Genomic DNA, 17,500 nt, shown 5'->3' with positions numbered 1-17,500 from the left:
ACGCACACACAGACACAGACACACACAAAGGCCCACATTAAAATGGCATAAGTCCCCAAAGGGGGCAAAAAAAATCATGATGAAACCCAAACAAAATGAAAAGACGAGGGTTGAGAGCTGCTTTCCTTGTTATGGTTTAAAATCAAGTCAAATAAAAGCCACAGGTCACAATGTCAATGTCAACAAATGTTTCTTTGAAACTGCGGGGGCAAGAAAAGGCACATTCTAAAAATGCTCACGTCCATCAAATCTATTAGTTGTGCTCTCTCGTTTACAAGTGCTCTCCATTTCGCTACATCAACATACTGTACGTACTTCTGCAGCACGTAACCACGGGGTCACCCCATTGACGTCAATGTGTTTTGTGGAATAATGAATGTATGTAAAATAATGCGTATGTTGGAAGGAAATGTCTGAAAAATCTCCGCCCGGACAAATGTCCACATATCAAATCTCCGCCTGGACAAGTCTCCGGTCATCAAGAGTGAAACTCCGCACATGAAATGGTCAAGGCGGACATTTATACGTCAGTGCCAGGTCAGTGCCAAATGATGTCTAGGCCAAAACCTATCCCTAACCCTAACCTGTCAGTTATGAACGTGCATTACAGTATTTGTATCACCAGAGAATGTGCCTGAACATGTCAGTAAAGAAATGCAGGCACTGATCCTGGGCCTTGACAAACTGATGAGATTTTTCCGGACGGAAATTGGTGTGGATTACGGATTTCTTCAGAATGTTCACAAAACCAACTGTGAGTCCACACTGACAAGAGACTGCAACTGACTGACTTTAGCCACCACCACCACTTACAATGGTAACCAGGGCTTGATATTGGCACATAACAAGTCAAATTGAATGTAAGACTTGATTGTGGCTAGTCACCTACCAGTAATAATTTCAGTATTACAAGCTCCTTTGGCAGGCAGTTGACTATTGTGTATGTGCTGAAGTGGCCACCACCATGGAGGTAGTATAAGAATTGGAGAGAGTGAATAAGTCCCGCCTCCAGTCATTTCAATGGGAAATGCTAGGCTAATGAATTCAGCCAAAATTGAACGAATTTCAATTGTTTCATTTCGGATCTCATTTCCGCCGACAGTTTACTCAGCCAATTATGTGCCACGTTACTGACTGACGTACGGTTGACCAGAAAGCTATATCGAAGACGGGCATTGGATGCATGGAGGTATTTAAGGTGCCCAACCACAGACCTGTAAAGGTCTGTGTGCCCAACACTAAACTCCCGCACCCACCAATCATCATGAGCGAAGTGGATGTCGAAAATGTGCGAATTTGTGAAAATGGCGACGAGGAAGTTCCTTGCTAATCGGCAAAGCTAACCAGCCAAATCCTGACCCCCTGGCCACCATAGTAGCCTATCCACCTTTTTACCACGCCCACAAACCACACCCATTTTCAATGTTTCCTGCTACCACTGGATATCTGGTGGTCTGCCAATTTTAAGGCGAGGCAATATGAGCTGAATAGCAATAGCCGTCTCATTAAAGACCCAGTGATATGACCCTGCAGTACAACCGGAAATGGTAAGGTAGCAATGGCACCACCCTTGAAATCATAAATAATAAGGTGGATATTCTGTTGTTTGACCCTTGTGCTAGTAAACCATAATGAGTTTGAACGTCCATCTCATGCTAGACTGTGGAAAGATCTTCTGCCACAACGTCTTCATATATCTATCTGAATAAATATCTATGAAGGCAGTGAGTTCTCTGATTATGCATTTGTCTGATCTGTGGTAATTTTGACTCATTTTGTCCTATAAATAATCTGGCTGATAAGATGAATGTCAGACTTCCCCAAATGTTATACTGGAACTATATACTGGAACTTTGATCTAAAACTGTGGTGATTGTGAAAGTGTAGATGTTATTATTTCTCCTTTCAAATATATAGTACTGAGTACAAAACTACTGAGCGCTGTAGATAAAGTCTGGTCTGTGACATCTTTGCAGAAGTTAATTTCCCTCTATAAATAATGTGTCTATGGTCATTAATGTTAGGGTTCCCAAAACATGTCTGCTCTGCACGACTAACAAGTGTCAGACTTCCCAAAATGTAACGTCTCTCCACAACAGTTTATCTAATAACATGGATGTTAAACTTCCCGAAACATAAACCTGCTGCATAAATGGAGTGTGTGTTTGAGAAAGAGGAAGTGCTGCTGAAGAGAGCAGTAGCAGCTCCCATCCTTACATGGTCAACATAGCAGTTGCACATATTCACAGTGGAAACTACAACACACACACACACACACACACACACACACGCACACACACACACACACGCAGACACACACACACACACACACACACACACACACACACACGCACACACACACGCAGACACACACGCAGACACACACGCTGACACACACACACAGACTACACAAACAACTGAGTACAGACACACGCACAGAGACGCACACACACACTCGCACACACACACACACACACACACACACACACACACACACACACACACACACACACACACACACACACACACAAACACACAGCCTAGCTGATTTATTGTTCCTCCTGAATTCATCCATCACCCTGCAGAACAAAGCATGACAAATTAATAGTCATCTACAAAGGCAGTCGCTGTGTTCCGCCGCTGCACCAGAGTGCCACAAGCCTGGCTGGGGAAATGGGATAGGTTAATATTCCCATCATTGAGGAGAGGGGAGAGAGTTCCAGTCGTTACCGTAAGGAGCGGAGGGCAACTCCAACACTGTCAGGATAGCAAAAAAATTAATTTAAAAAAGGCAGGACGCCAAGGCACTCTTCTTAGATGAAACCGCTTTATTATAAAGGCTAGTTCATGTTAGAACTTAAGCAATTAAAAATACTGCCACTGCCAACATGTTTCGGCTGCTACAGGGCCTTCATCAGGGCACAAGGTGAATCAAGCAGTGTAGCACACAAGAGTCTCCGCAGGGCAGGCCTAGCATAAAAGAGCCCAATTTGTTAGTAATCTTTTTGTAAAATATTATTTATTGGAGAATTCACATGGCTTTTTCTGAATCACGTACTACTTCACAAAGGGAGCGGCTGTGTTTCGCCCCTGCTCCAGAGTGCCACAACCCTCGCTGGGGAAATGGGATAGGTTAATATTCCCATCATTGAGGAGAGGGGAGAGAGTTCCAGTCGTTACCGTAAGGGGCGGAGGGCTACTCCAACACTGTCAGGATAGCCTCCGCAGGGTAGTCCTAGCATAAAAGAGCCCAATTTGTTAGCAATCTTTTTGTAAAATATTATTTATGGGCTTTTTGTGCCTTTATTGGAAACCGCACAGTCCAGAGAGACAGGAAACAAGTGGAGAGAGAGTGAGAGAGATGGGGAATGATTGGGAATCAACCTCGGGTCAGTACGAGATCTTAGCCTACTCTAACCTGGTTCTCACGCGATGGTTGCCACCAACCATCTGGAACATTGCCAATCGCTTAGCTCTGGAAAGGCACTGGTGTGTTCAAAACGGCTCAAACCCGATTGGACAATTCACGTGGCTTTTTCTGAATCACGTACTACTTCACAAAGGGAGCCGCTGTGTTTCGCCCCTGCTCCAGAGTGCCACAAGCCTCGCTGGGAAAATAGGATAGGTTAATATTCCCATCATTGAAGAGATTGGAGAGAGTTCCAGTCGTTACCGTAAGGGCTACTTCAACACTGTCAGGATAGCCTCCGCAGGGTAGTCCTAGCATAAAAGAGCCCAATTTCTTAGTATTCTTTTAAAAAAAATATTATTTATGGGCTTTTTGTGCCTTTATTGGAAACCGCACAGTCCAGAGAGACAGGAAACAAGTTGAGAGAGTGAGAGATGGGGAAGGATTGGGAATCAACCTCGGGTCAGTACAAGATCTTAGCCTACTCTAACCTGGTTCTCACGCGATGGTTTCTACTAGTGTTGCACCGATACCGATACCAGTATCGGTGGATCGGTATCGGTATCGGCGAGTGCCAACAAATAGGGCACCAATACCATTAACAGATGATTGTATGACACTTGAACAGCCTTGAACTTAGTTATTTCATAGAGGTATTTAAAAAGAATAAAAAGTTCTGCTGGATTCACTTAGTATTATATTAGTCTTTTTCCTGTTTCACAAAGGCAGCAGCCTAACAAAGCCATGCAATGATTTTACATCCAAGTAGTATGCACTGTAGCCCTTCATATGTATACATTTCAAATAGGGTTCTATCGGTATAGTATTGGTATCGGCTGATACTGCACAGCCATGTATCAGGTATCGGTATCAGGGCCAAAAAAAATTATCGGTGCAACACTAGTTTCTACCAACCATCTGGAACATTGCCAATCGCTTAGCTCTGGAAAGGAGCAGGTGTGTTCAAAACAGCTCAAACCCGATTGGAGAATTCACATGGCTTTTTTTGAATCACATACTAGTACTTCAACCACTGACTTGTATACATCCCGCCCCGGGATTCTGATTGGACAGGCTGTGAAAAATCTGATTCCGTTCGGGCTTGTCTAAGATTTCCAGACCCTCGTGCGAGATCACAAAGTTTAACGAAGATACACGAAGCACGAAGGGTCTGCGTGAGAGCCAGGGTAAGCCTACTCAGCCATCGTGCCACTCCAATTTGCCAGTGTGAATGCTAAGGTCCTAACAGTAAAACAAACGTTTAACACAGTCAGCATAACAACCTCTTAGAATAGTGTCACATGGGGATGAGAATTTGCTCAGGCTTAGGTGTTGTTGGAACTGAACTTTCAAGGCCTGATTAGTGCTGTACAGTGCAGTACAGTAGAGCCATTTGTAAGACTGAAAGCGGGTCAGCAACTCGATCAACAGCACAGACAATAAACAATAAGCTAATCGGCCTCTATTACCCTCTCCTCTTACACAGCCCAGACCGCGGGCCAGTTCAGTAGCTCGATGGTCATTATTCTTCCTTTCACACCCACACAGAAAAGATGCAGTGTTTATTCAACGGGTTGATATACGTAACATCTTCTAGACTGGATGTGGTCCCAAAATACCTCTCTAAGTGTGGAACTAACACTGCATTCCCAAGCACTAGTTCAGAAGTGCCATCATTCACAGACAAAGCATTTTGGTGATGATGATGTTGTCAGCAGATCTGTAAGAGTCTCGCGTGAAGAGCTAATGCGAGATGGTGTCATCTTAAAAACATTGACTACTGGACCCTCAACGACATTTTGAGCTTTACTGTAAACAGGGAGCCCAACACTGAAGGTCATTATGGGATATTGAGTCCAGCATTATAGTAGTAATGGCCATTGCCATGGATACCAGGATGAATCACCATGGATACCTGAATGAATCACCTCCTGACTCAGGGTTCTAAAATAAATGGCTGACTACACTCTAGAACCTTTGATAAACAGATGACATCACAGATAGAGGGAATTACATCATCCATGTATTTTTCATTAGCTTAGGCCGGGACCATTGAGAGTCAATGGCCGGGACATGTGTCTATTGAGATGCCATATATTTTCATGAGGGATATTCAAAGACATACAAATGGAATTGAATGGAGTAGAATAGAATAGATATGCCTTTTGTTTTTATTAAACACATCATCACAAATATAGACTACAGCACGTACCTACAATGACACTAAAGCATCTCACTCATCAGTTCAACTTGTACTGTATGTTTAAGTTTGGTATGGCATACTTTCCAGGTAGGCCAGCTACGGAGCTCATTAAAATACAGGGAGCGCATCAGATGCCTGAGGAATACAATAAAAGTGCCCCAGGTGCCCACAAGGAGGGGCAAATTGGCTTTTTTACCCCTAGCTGTGCAGACCTTGCTGATGTAAGTCCACACTGCATACTAATAGCAATTTTCAGGGGAGTAAAAACAAATCTAGTAGTGCATTTGTGCAACTTTTTTTTCAAAGCTAAGCACAGTTCCCAATTTTCACAGGAACAAGATTTGGGTCAAAGTCTCGAATTGTAATGTGCTGAGAGACAGCGAGTGTGTGTGTGTGTGTGTGTGTGCGTGTGTGCGTGTGCGTGTGTGTGTGTGTGTGTGTGTGTGTGTGTGTGTGTGCGTGTGTGTGTGTGTGTGTGTGTTTCAGAGGGAAATCAGAAGCAGCAGTGTGGTGTGTGGGGTTCAAAGGATGTTAGTGTCTCATGGGGAGGGGGATAAACTGGAGGACTAGGGCCCGCGGCAAAGAAACAGTTTGGCTATGTGTGAATGTATGTGTGTGTGTGGGTGTCTATGAGAGAGAGTGTGTGGGTGAGAAAGAGAGAGAGCGTGCATGCATGTGTGTGCGTGTGTGTGCGTGTGTGTGTGTGTGTGTGTGTGTGTGTGTGTGTGTGTGTGTGTGTGTGTGTGTGTGTGTGTGTGTGTGTGTGTGTGCGTGCGTGCGTGTGTGTGTGTATGTAAGTGCATGTGTGTGTGTGTGTGTGTGTGTGTGTGTGTGTGTGTGTGTGTGTGTGTGTGTGTGTGTGTGTGTGTGTGTGTGTGTATGTAAGTGCATGTGTGCATGCGTGTGTGTGTGTGTGTGTGTGCGTGTGTGTATGTGTTTGCGCGCGCGCGCGCGCGCGTGTGTGTGTGTGCCTGCATGTGTGCGTGTGTGTGTGCTTGCTTGCGTGTGTGTGTGTGTGTTACTCAGTGGGGGGCTGGGGAGGGGAGGGCTGATCAAACAGAGTCCGCCTCCAGGGAGCAGGAAGTAGAAAGGGCCCCGAGAGGCCTGTGACAAGGGACGGCTGAGACTGTGTGCGAAAACTGATCACACACACACACACACGCGCACACGCACACGCACACTCACACACACACACACCCACACACACACACACACACACACACACACACTCACACTCACACACACACACACACACACACACACACACACACACACACACACACACACATGTGCGCAAACGCATATGCGTGTGCACATTTACGCGTATGCACGCACGCACGCGCACACACACACACACACACACACAAAGAGGGCGCTTCAAAAAGAAGTGAAGGAAGAGAGAAGTTGACTTTTGGGCCTTTGTGAGAGTTGGGCAACAGCAGTTCGCAGCTGCTGACAATGGAACTCTACAGTGCTGCATGTGTGTATTCGTTAACTGTTATGTTAGCAGTTCAAATTTTGTCTTACTAATATTGTCATCCAACAGCATGCTGGGATGAAATTTGAAAAACACACAGTCTGCTGAATGCCCAACACATTCCCAACACCTCAAAAGAGATTTGAACCTACCTATAAACCTTCCAATACCCAAAATGGTGACAAACCAAGAAAAGCAGCTCACTCGTCTACAATGACAGGTTATGAGGCCAGCAGAGCCTGATTATATTTGCTAAGACTCTCACCATCCAGCTCATCATGGGATTCAAACCTATGACCTTTCATAAAGGGGATTCAAATCATGACCTGTCAAACCTAAAACGAAATGAACGACTCACCTGCAACAAGGGGTCCCAATGTAAGCAGACTACTCGTACCTGGTGAGGCTCTTGTCATACTAATGTAATAGGGACTCAAGGGACTCAAACCTATGACCCTTTCAGCCCAAAATTAATGGCTCACCTGCTACGACGCGTCCTAATCCCAAAAGAGCCTACTTGTACTTGGTTAGGCTCTTGTCATCCTATTGAAATCCATAACCCAACACCTTAACCCTTATGTTGTGTTCGGGTCATTTTTGACCCGTTTTCAAGTTTTAGTGTGAAAAAAACACACTTTCCTTTATTTTCTTGGAATAAGGCTTCATTTAATCCTCAGTCACAATCATTGCAACACATAAAAAATATGTTTTACCACTTTAGTAAATTTTAAAGGTCCAAAAAAAAAAGAGTTACATCTGTGGTGTTCAGGGTCAAAATTGACCCGGCATAGATTTTTGGCTGTTGTATGCATTTCTGAAAAGCTGTTGGTTGCCCCTTGTCTTTAGTTTGGTGATTTATGGTGAGGAAAATATATTTCTTGCCTGATTTTTTTTTTGCCAGCTTTTTCATCATGCAAATCCAAAATGGTCGCCGGACAGTCCCATAAACTGTTCCTATCTTCTGTTGCGAAAGGAGTACAGATGTATTTCTGGTGTCTACTCATATGTTTTCATGGTCAGGGAATCCATTTCTGCATTATATAATGAGATTTTTTGCACATTTGTTTGCAAAATACATTTTTGCACATTATTTTTTCAAAAAAACGTATCAAAAATTCATAATGGCACCCAAACATGTAGAACTGGTCTTATACTTTCCATAAAGTTGATGTGGCAATGACATAATGGTCCATGTTCATGGCATAGGGGATTCAGATGAATAGTGTGACTTTTTTCATGTTAATTGATGTGTTCATTTCCAATATCTTTGCATTAGATTGGTGGAATAGCTGTGACTCGGACAGAATTGTTATTTTGTATATTTACCACACTAAAATCATATAAATATTGAAAAACACCAAGTCAACATATTTAAACATTGATTTTATGCACTGAAAAACTAATTTAGTTGACATTTGGTCTTTATCCTGCTATAAATCTCTTTTGGTTGATATGGACCTCAACACCACAAATGCCACTATAGATGATATTTTTCAATATTAGAGAAAAACCAATAAAATAAATGTGGGGGTTGTTGTACTCTCATATCAGCTGTAATACATGGACAACATAATCACTAATTGTATCACTTTAGGAGGTATTAATAGTGAATTTATGCAGATTTTGATAGTTTTGGTCATCAAAAACGATTTGCATAATGTAAGATAAAAGACCAGTAAAGTCAAAAAGATGAATACATAAAGTAATATTTCCATGGATATGAATACATACCAAGTTAGCCATGAGATGAAAAACAATATTTGATGATAATTAGTGTTTTTGGGTATTTTATGGCTGAGTTTTGTTATCACGGGTCAAAAATGACCCGAACACCACAGGTGTATGCAGCTTACGAACACAACACAAGGGTTAAAAAAGGACTCAGGCCTATGACCCTTTGATCTCAAAACCAAATATCTCCTCACCTGCCATGACGGGTCCAGAGCCCGCAGAGCCTGCTTCTTGTACTTGGTGAGGCCTTTTGCAATGAGTACCCAATGCCTTGAAAAGAGGCATGTGCTTCAAACCTACAGCCTGCTTGTACTTGGTGAAGCTCTCGCCATACTAATGTAATACCCCAGCACCTCAAACAAGGACTCAAACAAACCTATGACCCTTGAATCCCAAATACCAAATATCTCCGCCCCTGCCACGATGGGTCCCAAGCCCAGAAAGCCTGCTTGTATGTGGTGAGGCTCTCGCCATACTAATGCAACACCTCAAAAAGGGACTCAAACCTTTGACCCTTTGATCCCAAAAACCAAATACTGTATCTCCTCACCCGCCACGACGGGTTCAGAGCCCAGCAGAGCCGGCTTGTTCTTGGTGAACCTCTCACCATACTTCGTCATACTTTTCCCTCGGGAAATCCTAATGCAATACCCCAATACCACAAAAAGGGACTCACACCTATGACCCTTGGACCCCAATATCTCCTCACCTGCCACGACAGGTTCAGAGCCCAGCAGAGCTGGCTTGTACTTGGTGAACCTCTCACCGTACTACGCCATACTTTTCCCTCGGGGAAATCCTAATGCAATACCCCAATACCACAAAAAGGGACTTAAACCTATGACCCGTTGACCTTAAAACCAAATGTCTCACCTGCCACGACGGGTCCTGCGCCCAGCAGAGCCTGCTTGTACTTGGTGAGGCTCTCGTCGTCCTTGTCCAGCTCCTCGATCTCCTTGAGGGACTTGGGGGCCGGCGGCTGGTAGTTCAGGTCCGTCTCGTCCACCTCCTCATCGATGGGCTTGTCTGTCTCTTTGTCAGCCATGATGCCTGCGGAGAAAGGAAGAGAGGGACACAAGAAAACGTTACACTTAGATGACACTTTAATTGCGAGGGTAACTTGAAGTGAAAGTGAAGTGAAAGCCCATTTGTGAAACTCCAACTCCCATTGTCATTGTGACACAGCACTCCACAGCACACAAGTGAACACTGCACACTGCACACAACGAAATTGCATTTATGCCTCACCCGTGCAAGAGGGCAGCCCTTCAATGGTGCCCCTGGGGAGCAGTGTGGCGGGACGGTACCATGCTCAGGGTACCTCAGTCATGGAGGAGGATGGGGGAGAGCACTGGTTGATTACTCCCCCCACCAACCTGGCGGGTCGGGAGTCGAACCGGCGACCTTTGGGCTAAGTCTGACACCCTAACCGCTTACCCATGACTGGTGAAGAGTACAGATTGTGTAACTTCAATCTGCTCATTACCGTGCCGTGCCGCGGCAGCGCACCGTGATCATTACACCCTGTGGCCATTCGGAATGCGGGGGGCAGTATAGCACTGCTTTTGCAGAGCAGCGTCTGCCTGTGCTTGTGCGTCTGTCTGTACTTCCGTGCTTGTCCATTCCCCAGTTTTAGTAGTAGTAGAAATACAGTCAGCAAATTGCATGTTTTATTTAGCATTGGGCATTTGATAATAACACAAGTGTGAGCCCTAAACAAGACCACCATGTGAATTTAAACTCAACTTTTTTTCTGTCTTGCATTCACCGTCTCCCAATCCGTCCCTAACTTATTTCGGCACTATTCAAGCCAGGAACGGGTATCCTCAGGATACAGAGTTTGCATACCTACTACAATTTGAACCGGTAAAGACAATTAAAACCGAGTCAATCAGACAGGAACACCATTGTAATTAAGTGTGTCCCGTAACGCCAGCATGAGAGAGATCGAATTTTAAATTTGGCGACGACATTCTGTCTTCAAAACTGGCATCGGCCGCTTCCAATTTAGGACCACCATTAGGCCTATTCAACCGTTTCCACAACCTCACTGATCACAGTTGCTTCATCTTTAACGTCAGGGCTAAGAATAACGAAAATAGCAAAACAGAGTAGGCTAAACCGTAATGGAGAGACTAAGGAGACATAAAATCAAGCGGCGGAGTTCGGACCATTTTGAGTGGACCAATGTCGCTTGCTTTGTGTAGCCCTATCAAGCAAGCCTGTCTCATTTGTGCGATGAGCACAAAAACACAAATTGAGCCACTCGTGAGTCAAACAGACATGAACAACATTGTAGCCTAATGAAGTAGTGCCCCATTACGTCAGCATGAGAGATGTGATTTTACATTTGGCGACGACATTCTGTCTTTAAAACTGGCGCATGCCGCTTCCCCTATTGCAGGCTATTACCTGATCTACACTGTCGTTACCACAAAAAAACAAGGTAGCATAACTTAATAGCCTATATCTGGTAAATAGTAGGTTGAAGACGGGGGTATTATTGGTGCACTGCTTTTTTTGCGAAGCAGAGTAATCGGCTTCAGTGTAGCTCATTGTACGTTGATCCCTCCCTCGGTTTTAGTAGGCTACAAGTGGAAAGAGTCAGCCCGCGCGTTGCAACATTGCGTGATCCCTAAACAAGACCGCCAGTCGACGGAGTTTTGTTTTTATTATTCTGTCCTGCATTCACCATCTCAATTCCGCCCCTAACTTATAAGTGATGACTGTTAATTTTTTCTGCCTATTCAAGTCAGGAACGGATAGGCCTATCCTCATGATAGCATATCGGACTAATAGGTTGAAGACGGGGTTTTTTTTATTGGTGCTTGTGAACATTTCATCCTTTCAATGCGCTGTTGTGCGCGATCGACGGGATTCCGGTTAACTGGGGATGTGATTGACTGCACACGTGACAAGACATCTGTTACACCAGGTGTGGCTAATCATCAGTGATTAGGACTGCAAATTCAGTTGCTTCGGTGGAGATTCGAACCAACAATATGACTGGGGAACTATGACTCCTTCGGAGGCTGGATAACCTGTCGCGCCACGACATGTCACAAAAGGCTGTGCAGTGAGTCCCGTGCACTGCACTGCACTGCTGTAACCCACCCCTCCCCCACAGACAAACATTCCTGTTCTGAAAAGTTCAACACGTTCTAAACATTTTAGTCGATTTGCATTAAGTTTTCGAGCAGACACTTGTCCACGGTGACGCAACATCGAAAGAGAAAAGCAGAGACTGTTCACAAATAGCCTAACTGAATAAAGATTTCATATTAAACAAAAACACAGCATTTGTATGAAAATGTGCTGGGTGACCACACTGCCTATGCCTATCCAGATGCAAGTACAACAATGAGAAAGAGAGGGAGAGGCGGAGAGAGAGAGAGCGATTAGCGGCGTAACCTATCTCTCTCTGGGTCTTTCTCAAATGCAAGGCCAGTGTCCTTCCAAGTGTGCCAGCCTAATTAGTCACGCCCAGTGATTGGATACCCTTTATTAGTCATATCCAGTGATTGGATATTCTGTAGAGTTCACCAAAAAGTATCCAATCACTGGGCGTGACTAATTAGGCTGATACACTTGGAAGGACACTGGCCTTGCATTTGAGAAAGACCCGCTGTGTGTGTGTGTGTGTGTCGGGGAACATTTGAAGTGAAAAAATAACCCTCCCCCACTTCAGCATCATGTTGGTGGTAATACAAGTCAATCCTTGTTTACCCGATCTTGTAGCCTATTCATGAAGTTCATAAAGCCATAATATCGGTAGCCTATTATAGGCTAAGATATCAAAAATCCCTCCGCAAATTTCTGCATTGCCTGAGTTCATATAGGCTAAAACAACTTTATTTAGGCCTGACTTATTTAGCATTATTTAGGCCTATTGTCGTATTTAGGCTTTAACGTAGGCCTATTTTCCAAAATATCCAAAGAAGGAAAAGAAAAGACAGACAAGTTGAGGCTTACTGGTCGTAGCCTATTACAGCAAATCGAACATGCGCTTTATGAACACACTAGCCTGAGGGCAAACATTGGTACGATTGAGATAACCAGGCCATGCCAGGAATTCAACTATACCTGGGCACACACTAAAATAGACTACTGACAGACTACAATTGCTTGGATCTTCAGTGGGTTTCGTGGGTCCGGGGGGATGGATGGTGATGGCACGCTTGATGTATTTTTTCCCCACCCCTGCGTGCATGCACGCGGACACACAGGGTCGGGACATTCACCCAATACCATGAGCAAATGACTGAGTGCGGCTAAATATGCCTGTTGCATAGCGTAGCCTAATTATTCACACATCACGTCAAGTCACAACTTAGTAGTCTCCCACAGTTGACCTATGCCAAATTAACCATGCAATTGACCTATGCCAAATTCCTGCAGGCTGCACTAATTCAAACAGGTAGAGAAGTCGGCTTAGCCTGTAGCCAAAGTCTATAAAATGTAGCCTATTTTTTGTCATTTCCAATTATCTAGGCTATGCTTACGATAACGATTTGTTGCGCTATGACGGTGCTAAAGACAAGTTGCATCATAGTCATCTCAAGTGCTCCCATTAAAACACGGCTGGTGTGTTAAGGGCGGGTTATGCTTCCTACTTGTGCCACAGAGTGAGCTTGTCGCAGCCATGATGCAGTTAATTTTGGTTTATGCCCTGTTTTGAAGCACGGTCTGCGCGATGTCATTCCACGCTGAAACTGCCTTCAATACAAAGAGTAAACTAGACGTGTCGGTTGTTTTTTAGCATCACAGACTCGACGAGAATGAAAATGAAACATTAAATCTTTATATCACGTGCATGTTTGATCGCACTGGCAGCCACAGTGGTAGTTTGGAACAAAGAAGTGGCTTATTTGTCGAGGACGAAGGGGAATGTTTCCTCGACCTCGGAACCACTGTTCAACTGTCCAAATAACTTCAGCGTCGTAACTTGCAAGCGCATGTGTTGTCTTTGGTTCGTGTAAATAAATCAAACAACAAAGCACGGGCAACTTATTTAATGAAGAGCTCACAGTCCGTAGACCGACGAAGGTAAGAAAAAGGAAGTAGCGCTTGTTCTCGACTCGAGGACAGAGCAGGCTGGTCGAGAGGACCAATCAGAGACCTATTTTCGCCCTTTCACGCCGTCGCTCCCTGCGTCGAGACACAATTTTGGGGAGGTGCCCCAGAGTACCTGCGTGATGGGGGGGGCTTCACTACGTTAACTGCGCGGCTCACTGCATTACGACGCAGGGACGCTGGACTGGAGGCATAAACCACCCTTTACACCCAGAAGGTTAGGCTATATTTTAATGGGTTTACGCGCGTCATCTAACTGTGGTCAGGCCAGGTGCTATTACGAGAGGAAAACTATAGCACGTTGGCAAACATTAAAGTCAGTCAAACTTCCCGGTGCGCAGGGTGCATGCATTTCTGACTGACCATGAAATCGCATGCACGGAACTCTATGATTATGAGATGGCATCGCATATTTCCCAGCGCATATCACCGTAGCCTACAGTGAGACATTGTTCTTATGAAGCTGGCGGGAGACATGCATCCACAGTTGAAGGAATGTGCAATGATTTTGCGCTCACCCAGGCTCAAACACAATTCCTTAATGGCAAATCTACCCACTGTTGCATGAAACTTATAGGTGTCCTCTCTGTAACGCTGCAACCAATTCAAACAGGTAGAGAAGTCGGCTTAGCCTATAGCCAAAGTCTATAAAATGTAGCCTATTTTTTTGTAATTTCCAATTATCTAGGCTATGTTTACGATAACGATTTGTTGCGCTACGACGGTGCTCAAGACAAGTTGGAACATAGTCATCATCTCAAGTGCTCCCATTAAAAAACGGCTGGGGTTACACCGGGAAGACCGCCGTCTTCTCTTTGCTGCCTAAATTGTAACAGTTTAAATGCCTCATCTCCAAGCAGCACAATCGAAACTATTGGCTATCTAGCTTGTGATTTTTTGCTGGTATTCAACAAGACGAGACAATTGGAATTAAGGTCTTGCGAAGAGAGCAAAGAGTTACGTCGCGCGTGTGTGTGGGCGAGAGAGGGAGAGAGAGAGAGGGAGAGAGAGAGGCGCTTCCCCGCAGTAAGAGCAAGGCGATGTCTCCAAATATTAGACAAATGCAGCTATATTAGACAAATGCAGACTATTTTAGTTAAGTAGACATCAGGGAAGTATTTTGCTTAATAGCAACGCCGACCTGATTGGTTCATATTGCTCTGAATAGCCACAGAAGGCTAGGCTATATTTTAATGGGTTTACGCGCGTCATCTAACTGTGGTCACGCCAGGTGCTATTAAGAGAGGAAAACTATAGCACGTTGGCAAACATTAAAGTCAGTTTAAGCCATGCATGTGATGAACCAGTTTTCTTGTTTGAAAAAACAAACTTCCCGGTGCGCAGGGTGCATGCATTTCTGACTGACCCAGATGAAATCGCACGGAACTCCATGATTATGAGATGACATCGCATAACCCGACAGTTGATTACACTTAATTTGAGCACGAAAACAGCAATATCAGTCGCTTGCTAATTTTTGCCAATGTGACAACATTAAATTCATTTGGGAAGTGTAGGTTAGGTTATGCCCCAGCTGTTGGCGATGTAAGATAAATAGCCAACGCTCAAACGCTTAAACGCGGCGCTGTAGGTTACTGCGGTGAGGTTTCGGCCCCCTATTGCACTCTCCGTACTTTTTACCAAACGAAAAAAGTATCCACATCCAGAAAACAAGTTTGAAGTTGCAATATTAGACGTTTCAAATCTTGCAATGCGAGAATCGGTATAGGGGCTTATGGCTACACTCAATTTAGGACACATTTTGTCAGAGCTTGCACATTAATGGCAATTCATCATATCATCATTAAAAAAAAAAATCATTAGGCTATTTATTCTTTTCATGACTCTTCCTACTTCCTGGAGGTGTTCTCACACAATTTAATTAGGCATGTTGTTATCCGCTGAATCGGTGCGTGCTGGTGAATATGCAAGTATAGCAAGCGCTCCCAAGTGCCACCTGGCGGTTGTTTGGGTACACTGCAGCTAGGCCCGGTACGTACCGAGGTGGATGACGTGGCATTACCTCGGTAAAGGGTGTGCATTGTAGGGGGACCGACTGTATGTAGGATTGTGGCCAGAGTTGGTATTGGCATCATGTTAAAACGTACTATTGTTATTAAATTGTACTTCATGTGCATACAATGCAAACATAAAGTGCAAAAGCATATGATGAGACGATGTAGTCCACAACTTCAACCCAGATTACCCATCATCCACAACCATGTAATTGTTTTTCTCCTGTTCAGAGTGAACGCAAAGCATATCCCTCTAAGCTCTCTGTCTCTGTCTCTGTCTCTCTCTCTCTCTCTCTCTCTCGTTCTCCCATGTACTTAATTCAATTTCAATAGTGCCGTTACGGGCCACCGCCTCTCGTATTCATCACTCACATTACTGGGGGAAGGCGGTGATGCGATGCATTCTTATTTTCAATCAGACACAACACGATCACGATGGCACACACCACCACGCACCCAGCCTGATGCTCAGGCGGATGGGCAGCAATGCATCCTCATTCTGCAGCAGACACGAGGTGCCATGCCCAGCCCTCAAAAAAAAAAAAAAAAAGTTTTACATTTCTGAAAATAGGGGCCCATGAGGGTGCAGGGCCCACCGGAGAGTCAGTTCTGCGCCGTCAGCCGAAAGAGCACGGGCCCTATATCTCCCCCAGTCCAGTCCAGTCCAGCCTTGGCCATGCCACCTTACTGTACAGCACCACCAGGGACGCAACTACAGTATATGCGACGTATGCGTTGCAGGGGGGCGCCAGAGAGAGGGGGGAGGCAAAGAAAGGGAGTTGGAGGGCGCCAAATAATTATTAAGTGTTTGAGAGGGGGGCGGGAAAGAGAGGGCGTTGGAGGGCGCCAAATAATTATTAAGTGGGTTTTTTTGGGTGGGGGGGCACCAAAATAGTTCTTGCATACCCCCCTAGAAATGAGTAGTTGCAACCCTGAGCACCACCCATCCAACACCACCTCTGGCCTGATTCTCCAGAAAATGAAATGGCAATGCAATCTGATTCAATGCCGTTCTCAGAGATGAGAAGCCATCCATACACCACCCAGTCGATCTCTGGCCTGGTACTCAAGGAGGTAGCAATGCTGCGTCTATTCTGTAGTACTGCAAAATATGTCACAGTGATGGGGCGACCGTCACAAGAGATGTCCACTGTAAAACATTGCAGCCAGTTAAAAGGGAAAAACAGTATCTGTTGTCCTGCTGCCTTACATTTGTAAGTTAACTCAACTTAAGAAAGCCTCGAGTTGCGTTAAGTCTTGAGTTTGCCTGTTGAGCAGGGCAACTTACCTTTTTACGGTTGACTGGCTGCATTGTTTTACAGTGTAAGTGTGCTCTGATAGTCACACCAAGAAGTCGGAGTCTTTGGTGTGGTCGTCACAGGCACAACCCCAAAAGGTCCAAGTTCCCTTTGCTGTAGCGCCACTCAGATCCCTAATTTGGTACCCCAGCAGGTCTGGGTTTGAGTCCTGGCAGGGGAAGCTCTAGTCCCCTTAGCTAACAACCCTGTTAAAGCACATTGGGCTGCATGTTAAAGGATTTATCCGGAGTTGGAACAAGTTTGCCTGATTTTTGCATGTTTGGGATGAAATAC

The 17,500-nt window shown here is 44.8% G+C and overlaps 1 protein-coding gene across 2 annotated transcripts in view; it reads right to left on the bottom strand.

Moving 5' to 3' along the window:
* The window catches only part of arhgdig (Rho GDP dissociation inhibitor (GDI) gamma), an 86,558-nt gene that overhangs the window by 32,450 nt on the left and 36,608 nt on the right, over positions 1 to 17,500 (bottom strand). For both annotated transcript variants that reach the window (XM_063188244.1, XM_063188251.1), the window contains exon 2: positions 9,694 to 9,870. In XM_063188244.1, the coding sequence (XP_063044314.1) occupies positions 9,694 to 9,865 (172 nt within the window). In that variant the 5' untranslated portion in view covers positions 9,866 to 9,870. The remainder of the gene's footprint in view (positions 1 to 9,693; positions 9,871 to 17,500) is intronic.

Source organism: Engraulis encrasicolus, chromosome 2, assembly GCF_034702125.1.
Source record: "Engraulis encrasicolus isolate BLACKSEA-1 chromosome 2, IST_EnEncr_1.0, whole genome shotgun sequence".
Lineage (NCBI taxonomy): Eukaryota > Metazoa > Chordata > Actinopteri > Clupeiformes > Engraulidae > Engraulis > Engraulis encrasicolus.
This window is presented reverse-complemented; position numbering and strand designations above follow the sequence as displayed.